The sequence below is a fragment of the Vigna radiata genome, chromosome 9 (assembly GCF_000741045.1).
Source record: "Vigna radiata var. radiata cultivar VC1973A chromosome 9, Vradiata_ver6, whole genome shotgun sequence".
NCBI lineage: Eukaryota > Viridiplantae > Streptophyta > Magnoliopsida > Fabales > Fabaceae > Vigna > Vigna radiata.
Window position 1 is genome coordinate 11,827,286 of NC_028359.1, and position 20,416 is coordinate 11,847,701.

General features: G+C 31.3%; 1 protein-coding gene across 1 annotated transcript in view; it reads left to right on the forward strand.

Annotated features, from left to right (window-relative positions):
• Positions 1-19,953, forward strand: part of LOC106773810 (cytochrome P450 83B1-like) — a 20,380-nt gene extending 427 nt beyond the window's left edge. The window contains exons 2-4 of the mRNA XM_014660564.2: positions 17,296-17,770; positions 17,972-18,287; positions 19,014-19,953. Coding sequence (XP_014516050.2) covers positions 17,296-17,770; positions 17,972-18,287; positions 19,014-19,622 — 1,400 coding nt within the window. The 3' untranslated portion in view covers positions 19,623-19,953. The remainder of the gene's footprint in view (positions 1-17,295; positions 17,771-17,971; positions 18,288-19,013) is intronic.
• Positions 19,954-20,416: the final 463 nt, after the last annotated feature.

Here is a 20,416-nt window from a genome sequence, read left to right on the forward strand (position 1 = left end):
GAAAATTTGTGTTGTTCATCTCCTTAGCTCTACTCGCGTCTCAAACCTTTCCTCAATAAGACACTTTGAGGTAAAGCAAATGATAAGAAAAATATCCATGCATGCCTCGTCCTCCAAGGTTACCAATTTGAGTGATGCACTCATTTCCCTCACCAGCACTATTATATGCAGAATTGCCTTTGGGAGAAGGTATTGTAACATGTTTTTCACACTCAAATAAACTCACTCTTTTTTAGGACGACTGGCATTAAATTTCAAAACTGTTTTCTAAATTTTATTGTTTTTAAAGAATCATGTGATATACTTTTTAGTACAAGATTGAGTAAAAGTTTAATTAAATGTTTCACTGAGTATCATATACTTGTCCTCTTTCCACCAGATATGAAGATGAAGGAACAGAAAGGAGTAGATTCCATGAGCTACTGAATGAGTGTCAAGCCATGTTGGGCATGTTTTTTTTCTCAGATTATATTCCTTTCTTGGGTTGGATTGATAGAATCACAGGGCTACGTGCTCGTCTTGAACAGAATTTCAAAGACTTGGATACGTTCTACCAAGAAGTCATTGATGAACACATGGATCCTAATAGAAAGATACCAGAAAACGAGGATTTGATTGATGTCTTACTTCAACTCAAAAAGCAACGTTCGTTTTCTGTAGATCTCGAAAATGATCACATCAAAGCTGTTTTCATGGTTTGGACTTCTTTTCATTTCCTCGTTTAATTTGTCTACTTGTAGCACATTATTATATGTATATATTAGGATGGCAAAAAAATCTGTATGCAGATGAAATTCATGACGGATAGTTGATATCTGTGAATATTTACTATCTGGAACCCGCATGTAGCGGATATTTTAATACCCATTTATAAACAGGTCGGATGTGGTATTATATTATAAGTACTCGCGAATATTCGTTATCCGTAAAAAATAAAAATAAAAATTTAATTTATATTTTATTAAGTTAAATTTAATTAAAATTAACATTAATTTATATTTTACAAGGTTAAATTTAATTAAAATTGAATTTTAATTTATATTTAATTTTACTTATATTATATTTTATATATTTTTTTGTAATTCTATTTAAATTTTATTTTAATAATTTATAAAATATATATTTTTTAAAATATTTTTAGGTATCCGCAGATATCCATGGGTTTTAAAATAGCCGCAGATATTTTTTAAACGGGATATCCATACAGATAGAGGATAAATTTTTTTTTTGTCAGATCGAATTGTGAGTAGACACTATATATGTCCGATCCGTTACCATATCCCTAATATATATAAACTAAACGTCAGATAAAACATTTTTAATTTATATATTTTGTGTTTAATTACTTATTTTGATCTCGATATTTATTTATATATTTTAATTTTTATACTTAAAAATTACTTGCTTTAATCTTTATATATTTTTTTAAGCAACTGAAAAATGACAAGTGAGGTACGGGTGCCTCAATTTAAATAAATAGAAAAATGATTTTTTGATACACTTCAATTTTTTATATTAATTTGATATTATTTTTATTTATTTTTTATTCTCTTTTTTTTTAAGAAAAACTACAAAATATTATATTTTTTGAACTATTTTATTGTTATATTTTGTGTCAAATGAATGTAAAAACTTATAGAAGATACAATATTGTGATAGAAGACACATTTTGCCACATCTAGTTAACCTTTGCTGAAACCAACAAAGTTTCACATATGAATTTAACAAACTTAACTAATATGTTTGATTAGTTTAACCATCTTAAAAAAATATAGAATAGGTGTCCCTTAAGGTGTACGTCTACCATTTTTTTCTTAATTTTTTACAAAAGAAAAAAAAAGGGTTTTGGACAAGTTCAGTTTAAAAGTTTATTTTGTAAAATATGTTTTGAATCGATTATGAACTACTGATTTCCTTTTTGCAGAACATACTTGTAGGTGCAACTGATACAACTGCTGCTACAACGATCTGGGCTATGACCTTACTACTAAAAAATCCAAGAGTAATGAAGAAAGTTCAAGAAGAAATTAGGAATTTAGCGGGTGAAAGAGATTTTCTGTACGAAGATGATATTCAAAAGCTCCCCTATTTCAAGGCCGTGATAAAAGAGACACTGAGACTGCATCTACCAGCTCCCCTACTTGTGCATAGGGAAACAAATGAAGCATGTATTTTAGAAGGCTATGAAATTCCAGCCAAGACAATAGTGTATGTTAATGCTTGGACTATCCACAGAGACCCCAACTCTTGGAAAGACCCAGATGAGTTTTTACCAGAGAGGTTCTTAGATAATGCAACAGATTTTCGAGGGCAAGATTTTGAGTTCATTCCATTTGGTGCTGGACGTAGAATTTGCCCTGGTATGACTATGGCAATTGCTTCATTGGATCTTATTCTAGCAAATCTTCTCAGGTCATTTGATTGGGAATTACCAGTTGGAATGAAAAAGGAAGATATTGATACTGAAATGTTGCCAGGAATTACTCAACAGAAGAAGAATCCTCTATGTGTTTTGGCTAAGGTTCGAATCTAGAAGTTTGATTAATAAAAAAGCGTGTAATATTTTGTTTTTCTGTTGTTTGGTGTCTTTATAGCTGTATCTGGAGATAATATTGTACTAAATAATGATGCGAATTCCTTATTCCAGAATATTTCTTTATTGTATAATTAATTTAGATATTATCTTGGTTGTACAAGATGATAAGTGTGTCCCTCTCTTTGTATGAATGGCCAATGAATACCATAAAATGATTGAAGCAATTGTACGAACTATCAACAATACATGTGTTTTTGATGATGACAACACAGTTAATAAAAATACATGTGTATGTACTATGTTATATGTTACATGCTTATATGTTTACTATGTTGTATTTGTACAAACATATATCTGTGAACATATTGTGTTGATCAATGCATACCACTATGTCTTATATGTGACTTTATCTGTGTATGCATAATATGAGTTTGCGGAAATGAAAAACCACAAACGCCAAGCTTATTGTTGGAACAACAACCGTTACCAATTTTGAAAATATAACTCAAAGAGTACAATACGGATTGTTGAAAGCAGAGAGCTTCTTGCAGTCAATAAAATAGTTCCTTTTGTAAAACTTTTATCGAACAGATGGTGTGCTAAAAAAGGTAACGAGTATAGGATTTAAGAAAATCAACACAAAAATTTTATCTTGGTTTGAATCAAAAGATTCTATGTCCAGTCGTTAATGACTATAAAGAGTGATTAACTTTTTTCACTAAAAATATAGTTGCACAGATTACAAGATAATGAAATGAGCAAAGAATAGAAAACAATTTTCTTCGACAAACGAACTGGAAGAATGCAGTAAGAAACTTCCTTCGACAAATGAACCGGAAGAGTTTCCTTCGACGCACAAACCGAAAGCAATAGCTCTGCCAACTTGAAGAGAATTTTTCCGACCTTTGACACACAGAGCGCGAGCTTCTCCTATTCACAAGATTTGACAAGAGCACTCTATCACTTTAAGAACTTTCTCAGGCAAATTGTATTCTCAAAATGTCATAGATCTTTTTCAATTATAAACAGCTTTCCTAAGGCACAAAGCTCTAATACTCTCAAAATGAAAAGTTAAATTCTAAGAGCTGTAGAAAAACCTATTTATAAGCCCAGGGTCAGAAACTGAAAAGACATCTCCCAACTGCTAGAAATAATCTATTATCAAAAGTGATAATCGATTATTTGTGTCCGTTATGGGGTTTTCAAAATGTGATAATTGATTATTCCGAGGGATAATCGATTATTTGCGCGACCTGGACAATATTAAATGAAACAGTGATAATCGATTATTCTGTGAAATAATCGATTATTTGCGCAATGACTCATTAAATACGAAAACTTCTAAGAGTTTTTACATCATTACAATTTATCCTATACATTTGTTTCTTTAAAATGTGTTTAACAAAGATGCACATAGAGTCTTCAATTCTTCAGCTTTTATCATCATCAAAACTTCACAGTAGCTTCAAGATACCAATGCTCCTTATTGGTAACACTTATACTGTGTGAACTTTATAGTGTGGCAAAACAATGAGTTTTAAGTCGATTACATTATTGGTGAAATCGATTAAAACTCATATGTTTGCATAAATATTTCTCAAGTGTTTTGTGATGAAAGTTGAGAAGAAAAGCTTTCAAAAATGTGCTAAGTGGTTCTACTTAATCGATTGCATGCATCTTGTATTCAACTAAGTTTGTTATTGATTTGATAACTACTTAAATGCTTGAGATAATTGTCACAACGGTCATATTTTTTAATATGTTGACCAAGCATTTATTACAAATCGATTACATTAATTGTGCTTTTAATTAATGCATTTGACTGTTATTATTCTGTTGTAACTGTGAAATGTATTCGACTAGATTAATAGCGTAATCGATTAAAACGCATCTGATTTGTGTTATACTATATATTGACGCATGACTTGATTTCTGTAAGAAGAATTGATCTTTACACTTTCATATCTTTTCGGTGTGTGCTTTGTTATCTTACAAAAGAGAGAAAAGCTCCAAGAACCAAGAAATACAATGGTGATCAAAGTCTTGAAGGTTTTGCATAGTGAGGTTGATTATTTTGGAAAAGTCTGATCGTTCTTCACACGAAGGTGCTTTCTACATGATCAGGAAAAGCTTTGACAAACTCTTAGAGTTATTGGTATTCCCTGTGGTGTATACAGGAAGAAGAACGGGGTTCTTAACTTCGAGGGTGTCTCGAAGGGGTTGGCAGCAGAAGAGGATTATTCTTGCTGTGTGTCTGTTTTTGTACTGCCTATATTAGATTATTGGGTTAGAGGTGTTTTAATTTTGACGTGAGGTTTCTGTAAAAACCTTGGTGTAAAATCCCATATCTCTATAGTGCATTAGGTTCCATCTCATGTTGAATGGAAGAACACTAGATGTAGACAGGTTGGTCGAACCAATAAAGAAAGCAGTGTTTGAATTCTCTTATCCCTTCTCTCTGCATTTAGTCGATTACACTGATATTTCATTCGAATACGCTTATTGTTTCATTGCATACAAATTTACTTGCGATTCAAGAAAAGTTCAAAGACATCATGTTTTGCGAAAAAGATTTTAAAAGCAAACATTTTTACACATCACCAATTCACCTTCCCCTCTTGGTGTGAGAAACAAAACACTTCTTTTTTAACAGATAAGATAGATAAAGACATCACTACTATTCAACAGAAACTTTGGATTCAGAGTTGGAATGATTATGTTGAAGAAGAAGCCATGGAAGATGATGGCGAATGAGATGACCTGAGGGTGTACTTAAATATGCATGACCCGAGGGTGGATCATATGCAAGCTCTCAAACGTGTTATCGATATTTAGAAGGTACACTTCATCTTGGTCTTTATTTCAGTTCATCTTTGACCTCATCTCTTGTTTCTTATACTGATGCTTATTGGCGTGAGTGCCTTGATACGAGACGTTCTACCTCAGGTTACTATGTGTTTTTGGGTGACAACTTGGTGTCATGGTCCTCCAAGCGTCAATCTACACTTTCTCTGTCTAGTGCAGAGACCGAGTATAGGAACGTTGCTAATGTAATCTCTAAGTCGTGTTGGCTTCGAAATTTGTTATTGGAGTTGCATTCTCTCATTACCATGGCTATTATTGTGTATTGTGACAATATTAGTGTTATCTATTTGTCGGGCAACCTAGTGCGATATCAACGTATCAAACATATTGTATGGACATACATTTTGTACAGGAAAAGGTTGTTGTGGTCAGGTTCGAGTTCTTCATGTGCCTTCACGATATCAGATCACATACATCTTTACTAAGAGACTTCCACGTGTGTTGTTTGATGATTTTAGAGACAGTCTTAGTGTCCGTCTATTAGAAGTGGACAATAAGTCTAACTCAACCCCACAAAACCGGCTTGTAAGGTGAAATTTGCACTCCAGTTATATATTATAATTTGGTCTTATCTCTAGTCGATGTGAGACTTCCAACATTGTCATCCTTCTGCTTTGATTGTGGAGTGTGTTAAGATATAATATATTTGGATTTTGTATTTTAGGTAAACATATATTTAGTTTATAATTAGTTTCCTAAATATATATGTCTTATATTACCTGTTACCTAATTAGTTTCCTAAGATCATTACATTTATTATACCTAATTAGTTTCCTAAAATCATTATATCTATTACAAGTCAGTGAATGACATCAATTAAGAAAAATATTCTTTTACGCTCATGACCTTATATAACTGGAAATGATCTTCTTTTCCTATACGAAAATAAAGAAACACTATTAAAAAAATCTATTGATTTATTTACTATAGTGTAAAAAAAAGTAAAGAAAATATTTATTACAAATAAAAAAATCATTTTAATAAATAGCATTAACAAGAATAAAACTTGCATATTTCGGACAGATATATATCTTATGTGTCTTTCCCAAGTTCAATATTTCTTTCCTTTGAAATTTTTATCACTTTACTAAACATATATAGTGTGTTAGTATAAGAAAAAACACTTTACAAAAATTTAAGTGCAAGTACTTTCATCTTATTAATCATGTTGCTGAATGAAAATTAATATTTAAGGTCAATATACTTAAATACTTAATGCACAGTAATTTAACTTAAATACTTAAATACTATTCAACTACATTAATGCACAGTAAAATCACAAAAAAAAAATTAAATATATTTCTGTCCTCGGATCATAAAAGTTAGAGTTTTATTTATAAATAAATTGATTATAAATCAATTCTATTTCCAAATTAAAGAATATTTCAATTACAAAGATAGAAACTAAAAAAATATTACAAGAAATAAAAAGATATTAACGAAAAAGATTACAAAAATAATAACAAAAAATATTTCAAATATATCTGCTTTACCGCTGCCTCTTAATCATCGTCTTCCAAGCAGGATTTACATCGGTAACTCACACTTAGCCCGTGATTAATCCGTAAGTAGATCCATGTAGATTGTATTGGCAATCTTATATTGTTTCGTGACCCAAATTCTTAACACTTTTTAGGAAGGTTAGCATTATCCATAATTGATTTTTTTTCACGTGAATAAATTTGAGGAGAGAATGGTTGAATGGATTTGAAGGTTAATTGTTTTTGTTGTTTATTTAAGTGAATTTGGAGATAAGTAAAAGTGAATTTAAAAGTAAAGTTGGTAAGAATTAGTGTAGAATTTGATTTATGTGACAGATTAAAAAAATTTAACTCCAAATCCACCCTCACTTGCCTCCAAATCCACCTTCACTTACCTCCAAATTCACTCAAATAAACAAAAAATAATTTATCTTCAAATCCATTCAATCCCACTTCTTCAAATTTATTTAAGTGAGCAAAGCCTGAAATTCATCGTTTTGAATCTCTGGAGTCTAAAATTAACGAATTCGGCATTGATATGAATATATTTAGCTTGAGCTCGGTCGACAATGGACGATACCGATTTCATAATAATCTTCTCCTTATCTTTTATATTTAAGACTTTAGGAAGTCTTTTAAGGAAACGTGGATATTGTCTCAGCATAGTCGTATAGATGATGCTTATATAACTAATCAAATAATAATGAACATCTAAAATTAATTACTCTGTTTAAATGACACATGATTGAAGATTAAGGGTAAAATGGTCATCTTTCCCCCAAATGTAAATGTAAGTAAAAGTCATTAAAAATAACATAAATAAATGATTACTTTAAGTATTTACTAATGGTATTATTGTTCAACATTGTTACATTAGTGGTATTTATTAATGGAATTATTGTTCAATTATTGTACATTTATTAATGGTATTATTTAATCGTGAAAATACTTAGGATTAGAATATTTTTGCTGATTAAGACCTACGATATCGACAACACCTCGAAGTTCGACATCTATTTAAATAAACTGAAATTCTTCAACCACCTTCAGAAGACCATGTAGTTTTACAGATGTCATCTCAGTCTTGTAATTTAAGTAAAGGATTTTACCTTTGTAATATTCACGACATACATAAATAAATCCTGTTTCATTTCATTTTAAGATTTTTCTAATAATACTTTACTCTTAACTTGGTTATTTTATATCGAAGAAACATTTTTCGAGTGTTCAATTGTCATTTTAGGGTAATTGTATTGTTTTATTCATTTCATTTTGTACATTTGATTTTCTTTTATTTTATTTTCTGTTGTGCCATTTATAGTTGAGACATATTACATTATTGATGTTAAGATTTGTCAAATATTCTATTAAAGAATATTAGACAATCAAATATTATGTTAGTTATATTTTTGATATTATTATAATTTGTGCAGATTTGTGCACATGTCTTTTCTTTAATTAATAGATGAAGTATTATAGGATCCTTGTATGTATATGTATGGTACTCTATTCCTTGAAATAATACATCAAAATTATTCTTTAAACATTTTATTATGGTATCAAGAGCCAAACACTGATATCCTCTACAGTTTAAGAATTAGTGTCTTTTTTTTCATTGAATATTTCTGATGGCTTCTTTCGATCACAATCAATCGGAGAAACATGATTCTGGAACTTCTGCTGCTTCTAAGAGTTATATTTCTACTGCTGCCAGATTTGTGACTAAGTCAGGTATATGTAACTCTGCTCTTAATCTCTTTCTTTTGTTACTAAGGGTAGTGATTGGATAATTGATTCAGGTGCTACTGATCATATGACTTGTGATCCTCATATATTTACTAGTTTTTCCTCTAATTGTTCTAAAACTGTTATTATCAATGCCAATGGGGTCTCATCTCCTATTGAAGGTATAGGTACTATATTCCTCTCACCCTCTTTATCGATTCCTGATGTTTTATTTGTTCCTACATTAAACTGTAATCTTATCTCCGTCAGCAAGTTAACCAAATCACATTCTTGTGTTGCCTTGTTTTACCCAACCCATTGTCTTTTTCAGAATATTCATTCCAAAGAGAAGATTGCTAGTGCTAGAGAGAGTGAAGGACTGTATTATCTTGAAAATGTCTCACAACAAAACCATAAAAGAAGATTAGCTTGTCTTGCAAATGATCACAAACAAGATAAAAACAAAAAAGAAATTTGGTTGTGGCATAAACGGTTGGGACATCCCTCTTTTGGTTATTTAAAAAAATTATTTCCATCACTATTTCATAACTGCAATATTTCTGATTTTTTTTTTGTGAAACTTGTGTTTTGGCAAAAAATCACCGTGTTGTGTTTCCTTTAAGCAATAACAAAACTGATTTTCCTTTTTCATTAATTCAAACAGATGTTTGGGGTCCTGCCCCACAATCTACACATAATGGAAAAAAATGGTTTATCAGTTTTGTTGATGATTGTACTCGGGTAACCTGGGTGTATTTGCTTAAACATAAAAGTGAAGTGTGTGATGTATTTCGTTCCTTTCATCATATGATCGTTACACAATTTAACACACATATTAAAGTCATTCGATCAAACAATGGAGGGGAATATTTTAAGACTGAATTAATAGAGTTCATGAACTCTAAAGGCATCTTGCATCAAACTACATGTCTTTATTCACCACAACAAAATGGTGTGGCTGAAAGGAAAAATAGACATATATTAGGGGTGACTAGATCACTTTTGATAGATGGTAATATCCCATCTCATTTATGGGGTGAGGCTGTGACCTCTGCCGTTTATTTAATTAATTGAACCCCTTCTAGTGTGCTTAACTTACGAAGGCCTTTTGATGTGTTGTCTGATCATTGTATCCTTCCTCCCATAGTTTATTTACCCCTTCATATTTTTGGATGTGTTATATATGTTCACTTACACCCACATCAACATACAAAGCTTGAAGAACGAGCGATCAAATGTGTTTTTGTTGGGTATGGATCAACTCAAAAAGGTTATCGTGCTTACCATCCACCATCAAAGAAATTTTATATTTCTATGGACGTGACATTTAATGAGCATGAATTTTTTTATGTTGATTCTCCACTTCAGGAAGGCAATGAAAGTGAAGTGCATAATCATGATGTTAATATGTTTGATTATATATCATCGTGTGAGGATCATTTTGTAGCAAATGAGCCAATCCTAAATATGGACACTTCTTTTCTGGATAATACAGTGTCTTCTGATCATAACCAATTGGCTCAATCTTCTCCACAGGTTCAACTTGACTCTTTAGAGGTACCTTCTGATCCTATCTCTTATAATACTAATTTAGATGAAATTGATTCTTGCCTGCCTGAAACCACCAGCATACCAAACACTGAGTCTACTATTGTTCAATATAATCTTCCACCTCATTCTAATCGTGGTCAACCTCCAACTAAATATGAACCATACCTCCAAGCCAAAGTTAAATATCTCATTAGTAAATATGTGTCATCTCATAGGTTATCTCAATCATATGCATCATTTGTATCTCAATTATCTTCAATTTCTATTCCTAGTAATGTACAGGAAGCTTTGGCAGATCCTAGATGGACCGAAGCAATGGTTGAGGAGATGGCGGCTTTAGAAAAAAACAACACTTGGGATCCTGTGTCCTTACCAAAAGGGAAGAAAACTGTGGGCTGCAAATGGGTCTTTACAATTAAGTATAAAGCTGATGGAACTATTGAAAGGTATAAAGTACGACTTGTGGCTAAAGGTTACACTCAATCTTATGGTGTATATTACCAAGAGACGTTAGCACCGGTAGCCAAGCTCAATACTGTAAGAATACTTTTGTCACTAGCTGCAAACCAAGATTGGTCTCTTCTACAATTTGATGTGAAAAATGCTTTCCTACATGGAGAAATTTCAGAAGAAATTTATATGGATTCTCCACCAGTCATGACAGATTCAAATGGAATGAAGGTTTTCAAATTAAAGAAGGCTTTATATGGATTAAAACAATCCTCAAGAGCATGGTTTTGAAGGTTTACCAAGTCTATGAAGGCGTTTGGCTATAGAGCAAGTAACTCTGATCATACCTTATTTTTGAAGAGAAGAAAAGAAAAAATCACAGCTTTGATTATATATGTAGATGACATGATTGTTATAGGAAATGACCAAGAAGAGATCTCTAGTTTACAACAATACCTTGCATCTGAATTTGAGATGAAACAACTTGGAAATCTCAAATATTTTCTAGGTATTGAAGTAGCTAGATCAAAACATGGTATTTTCCTATGCCAAAGAAAATATACTATTGACTTACTATCTGAAACTGGGCTACTTGGGAGTAAACCAGCTGATACACCAATTGAAAAAAATCATAAACTCTTTCAATGCTCAAATTCAGCAAGCATAGACAAAGGGACCAAAGACTGGTAGGAAATTTAATTTATTTGTGTCATACACATCTAGATATCACCTATGCAGTGAATGTTGTTAGTCAATTTATGCATGACCCACGAAAGCTTCACATGGATGCTGTTGAGAGGATTTTGAGATATTTGAAGTCCGCTCCTNGTAAAGGAANTTTGTTCTCAAATAATGGAAACTTGAAGGTAGAAGGGTTCACTGATGCAGATTGGGCAGGTTCAAAAGATGATAGAAGATCTACCTCTAGATACTTTACTTTTGTAGGAGGAAATCTTGTAACATGGAGGAGTAAAAAACAGCATGTAGTAGCAAGATCTAGTGCTAAAGCAGAATTTAGAGGCATGACACTAGGTGTATGTGAACTTTTGTGGATTAAAAATGTGCTATCAGATTTGGGATTTAAACCAAATGAAGCTATGAGTTTGTATTGTGACAATACTTCGGCTATTGCAATTGCTCATAATCCTGTTCAACATGATAGAACAAAGCATGTGGAGATTGATAGACATTTCATCAAAGAGAAGATTGAAGCTGAAATAATTTCATTTCCTTTTGTAAGATCAAAGTTACAGTTGGCTGATGTTCTCACCAAAGGAGTGTCAAGAAGATTGTTTGATGAGTCTCTATTCAAGTTGGGAATGTGTGATATCCATGCACCAACTTGAGTGGGGGTGTTTGTCAAATATTCTATTAAAGGATATTAGGCAATCAAATATTATGTTGTGCACATGTCTTTTCTTTAATAGATGAAGGATTATAGGATCCTTGTATGTATATGTATGGTACTCTATTCCTTGAAATAATACATCAAAATTATTCTTTAAATTTTTTATTAATTGATAAATTAGTATGAACGATATATTAATAAGCCCAATAAAGGACTAACTATGTAAGTAATTAAAATTAGGTAAATGTTACATCATGTATTTGATACAATTATTTGAAGATTTAGTGCAGTCTTTTTATATTATACTTATATTTTACAACGTGGACGGTTGGATAAGTATAATTTTGAACTAATATGTAGCTGTCGACAAAAAAAAATGTACATCCATAAAGTATATAAGGAAATTATATGTAAAATATATAATAAAGACGTTCAATAATATGTAATATATTTGCTTATAAATTATTTAAAGTGAAATAATATCACATTGTCAAATTATTATATTTATATTTTAGTTGATTCTTTATTATATAATTTGTTAGTTATATTTGTGTATAATTTTGTCAAGGTTTAATTTGTAAGATGAAAAAAAAACAAAAAAATCATTAAGAAAAAAATGTATATATTAGACTTCAATTATTACTTAAACCGAAATGTCAAGGGATATTAGGTTTAAATTATATGAATAATCAAAGTTTAATTTTTTTTTATAATAAAAATAATTTAATTCTAAAAGTATTAGACTACCGTTATTTAGAAAACTGATGATTAATATCTCTTTAAAATTAATTATTTTAGAATATTAGAAAAGTATTAGATTTTATAGTTATTAAAAGAACCAAAGTCTAATTCTATTTTTTTATTTTTTTCAAAACTAACAACTAATATAAAGGTTTAGGTTTTGATTTATTCCGAAATAAAAAATATCTATTTTTTTTTTTATTTTGTCTAAATATATTTGGTTGATGAACCAAAATATTATGATCAAAATAACTCTTTTCATAATTTTCTTTATAACGGTGGTGCTAAAGTGGATATTTGAACATCTCATAACATGTGGTAGTGTTTGTTCTTCGATTTATTAATATAGGTTTAGGACAGTTATAACTATTATTTTAAAAATTTTAAAATCAAAGTATAACAAACATTATTGTAATTTTAAATGACTAAAAAATATTTGTAATTATTTTTTTTTCTATATAAGTTGGTGGGCTACAATAAAGAATCAAACAAAACAATTACGTAAGTCATTTTTGTTTCTGTATCTGCATCGTCATTCACATGCCTGTCTCTGTCTGTATGTTTTCTTTTATAATTTTATACACATGTTTTCTTTTCTTATGCTACCAATATCTATTTGAATATGTCACTAGTAGAAAAATGTTGTTTAAGGTCAATTATTTTGGACTTTTAATGTTTCATTCACAATTGACGTCAATACCGGTGACGTCAATGGGACGTCGCACATCCTACACAACAGACGTCTATACAAGCGTCAGTTAGTGCCATGTCGGACGTCACTAAACGTCGGTGTAGGCGTAATCCGACGGCTAAAGGCAATATATAGACGTCGGATAAAGCAAAACCGACGTCTAATAGCACATAAAAACTTCGAACATGTCACTAACCGCCGTCTAATGTCACTATTAGACGTCGGTGTATGCATTAACCAACGTCTAATATAGACGTTGTCTTTTAGTGCAATTTTGTTCTTGTCTTTGGACAGCCCAGTAGCACATTCTTTCTTTGCTAGTTTCCCCCGAAAAAAAACTTGCCTCTTTTGAATTTCTCATGGCATTTCAACCCAAAACCGAACCTGGGTCTTTGCTTAGTTCCATTTTCAACCGCAAGAGGGAAAAACTACGGTGAAACGATAACTAGGCAACGACTCAGAGTCGTTTTTGGATCGAAACGCCACGAGAAATCCAAAAGACGCCGCTTTTTCTGGGAGGCAACTAGCAAAGGAAGAATGTGGTACTGCGTTACCCCAAGAGAGGAATAAAACTGCACTAAAACACAACACAAGGAAGACAAAATTTTAATCAGTTGAACCAGAAAATAATTAATGAAAGACTGAACAATGTTTAAACGGTAACCATAAAAAAACACGCACCTAGGATGCAATGCCACAAGAGAGAAAAAGGAGAGGAGGAAGACTTTGCATGATGTTATTAGAAACAATAATGCAATGCCGCAAGAGAGAAAAAGGAGAGGAGCCGCAAGAGAGAAAAAGGAGAGGAGGAAGACGATGATATCAGAAACTGCAATATCGCGAAGAGTCTGCGGTTTATTTAAAATGAAATGAGGCGTCGGTTGCTCCAGAGACCGACATCTATAGTCACCTAGATGTCGGTTATCGAACTAATTCGACGTCCATCTAAACTGACTTTTCGAATGCCCATTAGACGTCGGCCACCAGGGGAGCCGACGTCTAGGGCACTGAACCGATTGACGTTTCATTTCTTGTCATGGAAGTAGACGACAGTTGTGAAGGAGCGCTGACGTCGGGTCTCTGTTGTCGGACGTCGAAGTGCCTCGGAGTTTGATGAACATAATTAATTACAGGCACATAGACGTCGTGCACCCAAAAATGCGACATCTATTTTGCAGAAATTTTTGTCTTCCTGCCTTCCGGACAGGCCATAGACGTCGGTTTTTGTCTACCTGACGTCTAAGCGCTTGGGAATCAGGTGAACAACATTAATTTGAGTCAAGTAGATGTTGACCCCCATCACAACCGACGTCAATGGCGTAAGAGAAGTCTGTCTTCTCGCCTACCTCATTACATTGGACGTCGCTTAGAGCAGAACTGACATGTGCTATATATGAGACGTCGTTTTACCGTGAAATCGGCGTCTAGGTTACCATCTTATTTACGGTAATGTCATCGGTCATCATATGATGTCGGTGATCCTCTAACAGACATCTATGAGCTCACGTTAAACAACGTTTTTCCAATGTTTAACTTTTATACCTAGTTTAACATTATATTGATAAAAACATCTTATATCAAAATACTTTATTTTCAATGCTAATTAAAACAATATATTAAGTTTTATTAATTGATTACACAATTAAACTGAGTTCAAATTTTATTAATATTCTAATTTAATTAATCTTCCTGAGAATAGATGTTACAAGTCCAAACTTATTCTTTCTCGTTTCACTTAAAACTTTATCAATACATGGACATGTGTGTAAATACATTATGACTTTCAAATCAGTCATATATATATATATATATATATATATATATATATATATATATATATATTTATTGTATTAATAATAAGCAATGTCTACCTCGTACTTCGTAAATGGTGAGTAGTAGTTTATCTAGAAGTCAATATTATAATATTTTATATTGTTTCCACCATTTGATTCAAGTTGATATCGACCTGTCTTACTAATATTATCTACGAAAAAATAATATAAATAAACTCGAAATAGGACAACTAATATAAGGTTTTTAATATATTTATTTAAAGGAATATCAAAATCAGAAACTTTATTAACTATATTAAGATAATCTAATTGAGATGTTTAAGATTTTAGGAGAAAATGATTTGAAAAAATGTTGAAACAAAATGAAAGTAGATGCAAAGATAAATAAGAATTGATTATGAAAAGTTAAGACTCGATTGCAGTAAAAGTAAATAATAGAAAAAATAATGACAAAAAATTCTAACAAAAATTGTTGATGGTGGAGAAAATAATATTTTTGAAATTATACTAGTTTAAAAATAATAAGAATTAATTATTTTAATATTAAAATGATTTAGTATAAATGGTTTCCTTATAAATTATTTTTATTATTTTAAAACAATATTTTTTTAAAGTTCTTTAATTATTATCTTTTTTACACTTTTTAAATTAGTTTTAAAATATATTTTTTAGAGTTTTCTATTTTTTTTAAAGAATCTTTTCTTCTTGTTAATATTTTTGAAGATCTTAATCTGTTAGAGTGATCTTTGCAAAGAATTCTTCAAATTCATCTAATCAATTTATCACTGTGAGTAAGTTATTATTTATTTCTGCTCTTTTCTTAATTTAATTTGTTTTTCTCTTTGCATTGCTTGATGTGTTCTTTTTGTCACCAATATGAGAACATGATCAGTGATCGTAATGCTATGACCTCATTGTTTGTAGTATTTTTATATGTAAAAGTTAGAGATATTTTGATTTTTTAGAGTTGTTAGAGTTGTTCTTATACGTGAGAAAAGCGAAATTTGTGTTGTTACGTGTGTTTTCTTATTTTGTTAACTGAAAATGTACCATTGTGAAAACTTGAGATATGAATCATTATGTTGGTTTGTGTTGATAGTGAAAGTTTTTTAATGTGTTATAACATGTATTTAATTCATGTTCAATTGTGTTGTTTCGAATTTGTTGATTTATATGACGTTAAATTGATTGAGAGAGTTTTAGAATGAATAATTCAACATATTGATACTAGTTAGAAAGTGATTTTGAAACAACTAAAAGTAAGGAAAGAGTGAAAAGTACCAATCTGTGCAGTTGATCAATTTGAAACACTATCATTCATAGTTTTCTTGTCATGACATCGGACGAAACTAACCGGTATTGGGTCCTAGTGTTAAATTTCAAAGTTAGAGAGTTCTATAGTGGTTTTTGACGCTAAGTACTAGATTGAACCGTTGGGTACAATCATCATAGAGAGCTTTAGTATTATATAGCGTTAGGTGTGCCTTAAGTATCATTGGATGCTACTTCTATTGTGGATTTTATTATGCTGTTTGTTGTTTTCTAGTTTTAGCTAGTTTTAATGATTCTAATGGTTTCATGTTTTAATAGTTGATATAATTAATGTTCCAAATTTTGTTGTAAAGAGATTAAGATCATTAAATATACATACTAAATGTTATAAGAATATTTAAAAGGACTTTTTTGCGGGGAAATTTTAGTAAAAATATTCATAGTTTTTTTTTTCGGATATTTCAATATTCTAATATTCTTAAACCATTCTAGAAAGACTTTGTTAAAGATAAATTCTATTCCAACATATATGAAAATTATTTTTGTTTACCAAATATATTTTAATTTCTAGTAAGTCAACCTCTAAACTCTTCTTTAATCTTTTATTTATTTTTGTTCTTGTCACTTTCATATTTTTATATTATCGAGGAATCACCTAACATGTTTATGCCCCCCAATATAAGTTTCTATGACTCTAATATAAGATTCACAAACTGGTTTCTTCCACCTCATTGTTATAGAAACAATGTTGTCATCACTTCTAATTATATGCCTTATTCTTCCTGTGTTTTTCTCATTCTTCCTCAAATACNTCAAAACCATGAAAAAACCACCACTCCCACCAGGTCCTAGAGGCCTTCCCATAATAGGGAACCTTCATCAGCTCAATAACTCTACTCTTTATCTTCANCTATGGCAACTCTCAAGAAAATATGGACCAATANTTTCCCTTAAATTAGGTTTAAGGTCAGCCATTGTTATTTCCTCTCCTAAACTTGCCAAAGAGGTAATGAAAGATCGTGACCTTGAGTTTTGTGGGAGACCTAGATTACTTGGCCAACAGAAATTGTCTTATAATGGGATTGACATTGCATTTTGCCCATACAATAGTTATTGGAGAGAAATAANGAAAATTTGTGTTGTTCATCTCCTTAGCTCTACTCGCGTCTCAAACTTTTCCTCAATAAGACACTCTGAGGTCAAGCAAATGATAAGAAAAATATCCATGCATGCCTCGTCCTCCAAGGTTACCAATTTGAGTGATGCACTCATCTCCCTAACCAGCACTATTATATGCAGAATTGCCTTTGGCAGAAGGTATTGTAAGAGATATGGAGCATGGTTTTCACACTCAAAGACACTCAATCAGTTTTAGGACGACTGGCATTAAATTTCAAAACTGTTTTCTAAATTCTATTGTTCTTAAAAAATTATGCGATATAATTTTTAGTACAAGATTGAGTAAAAGTTTAATTAAATGTTTCACTAAGTATCACATATTGGTCCACTTTCCACCAGGTATGAAGATGAAGGAACAGAAAGGAGTAGATTCCATGAGCTACTGGAAGAGGGTCAAGCCATGTTGGGCATGCCTTTTTTCTCAGATTATATTCCTTTCTTGGGTTGGATTGATAGAATCACAGGGCTACGTGCTCGTCTTGAACAGAATTTCAAAGAGTTGGATACGTTCTACCAAGAAGTCATTGATGAACACATGGATCCTAATAGAAAGACAACAGACAACGAGGATTTGACTGATGTCTTACTTCAACTCAAAAAGCAACGTTCGTTTTCTGTAGATCTGGAAAATGATCACATCAAAGCTGTTTTCATGGTTTGGACTTCTTTTCCTTTCCTCGTTTAGTTTATCTACTTGTGTAGCAAATTATTGATATGTGTATATGGACTAGGCGTGAGATAGAACATTTCTAATTTATATATTATGTGTTTAATTACTTATTTTCATCTATGATATTCTTTTATATATTTTAATTTTTATACTTACAAATTACTTGTTTTAATCTTTATATGTTTTTTTAAGCAACTGAAAAATGACAAGTGAGGAGTTGGTGTCTCGATCCATATAGAAATTATAAAACTGATAGAAGGTACATTATTGTGATAGAAGACCGATTTTCCCACATCTACTTAATGAAACTATAACAAAATGGTTCACATGTGAATTTATCAAACTTAACAAATATATTTGATTAGTTTAACCATCTTATAAAATTATAAAATAGGTGTCTTTTAAGCTATGTTGGGTTTATCGAGGAGGTTCACCTGAAGACACAAACATCAATAATATTTGAGTCTAACCATATAAAGGATTGACACTACTCTCTATAAAAATATCTTAAGACAATTGATTAATTATTTTTTCATTTTTATCTAATGTAAGACTTGGATTCACAGTTGAATTCCAACAAGGTGTACTCTACCATTTTTTTTCTAATTTATTACATATAAAACAAAAGGGTTTTGGACAAGTTCAGTTTATAAGTTTATTTAATAAAATATGTTTTGAATCGATTATGAACTACTGATTTCTTTTTTGCAGAACATTCTTGTAGCAGCAACTGATACAATTGCTTCTTCAACGATCTGGGCTATGATCGTACTACTAAAAAATCCAAGAGTAATGAAGAAAGTTCAAGAAGAAATTAGGAATTTGGCGGGTGAAAAAGATTTTCTGTATGAAGATGATATTCAAAAGCTCTCCTATTTTAAGGCCGTGATAAAAGAGACACTGAGACTGCATCCACCAGCTCCCCTACTTGTGCCGAGGGAAACAAATGAAGCATGTATTTTAGAAGGCTATGAAATTCCAGCCAAGACAATAGTGTATGTTAATGCTTGGACTATCCATAGAGATCCTAACTCTTGGAAAGACCCATATGAGTTTTTACCAGAGAGGTTCTTAGATAATACAATAGATTTTCGAGGGCAAGATTTTGAGTTCATTCCATTTGGTGCTGGACGTAGAATTTGCCCTGGTATGACTATGGCAATTGCTTCATTGGGTCTTATTGTAGCTAATCTTCTCAGGTCATTTGATTGGGAATTACCAGTTGGAATGAAAAAGGAAGATATTGATACTGAAATGTTGCCAGGAATTACTCAACAGAAGAAGAATCCTCTATGTGTTTTGGCTAAGGTTCGAATCTAGAAGTTTGATTNATAAAAAAGCGTGTAATATTTTGTTTTTCTGTTGTTTGGTGTCTTTATAGCTGCATCTGGAGATAATATTGTACTCAATGATGATGCGAATTCCTTATTCCACAATATTTCTTTTATTGTATAATTAATTTAGAAATTATCTTGGGTGGACAATGAGATGAGAAGTGTGTCCCTCTTTGTATGAATGGCCAATGAATACCATAAAATGGCTGAAGCAATTGTACGAACTATGTACTTATTTTTGTTATATATGTTAGGGAGATTGATCACTTCTAAGATCTAAGATATAAGTTGTTCATATAAATGACTGAGACACTCATTCTAATATAAAACCTTAAGGTTTAAATTTTGTGCACTACATTTAATATAAGTGTTTTAATTTATACTTAAATTCCTAACAACATGAAAAATTAACTTAAAAAAAATCTTAAGATTACTAAGATTAAAAATGTATAGAAAAAAAATACGAGATCATAGGTGAGTAAACTAAAATATAGGGTGGATGAGAAGATATGCCTTGATGGTTGTGGTGGGATGGAATTTAATGATGATTTTCTTGAGAGGTTGAGTTAGTCCTAGATAAGGGGGTTAGAAGAGACCACATAAGATGTTCCATTCTTGACTTTAGAGACAATTTTAAATGATTCAAAATTTTGAAAACATTTCATTACTAATCTCAAAGGGCCTTTACAAAGGAGGAGACACCTTTATTTATGGTAGAGGTGTTTCCAAAATGTGTAGGCACAAAACCTTAAAAATGATGCCTTAGTGCAAACCTTAAAA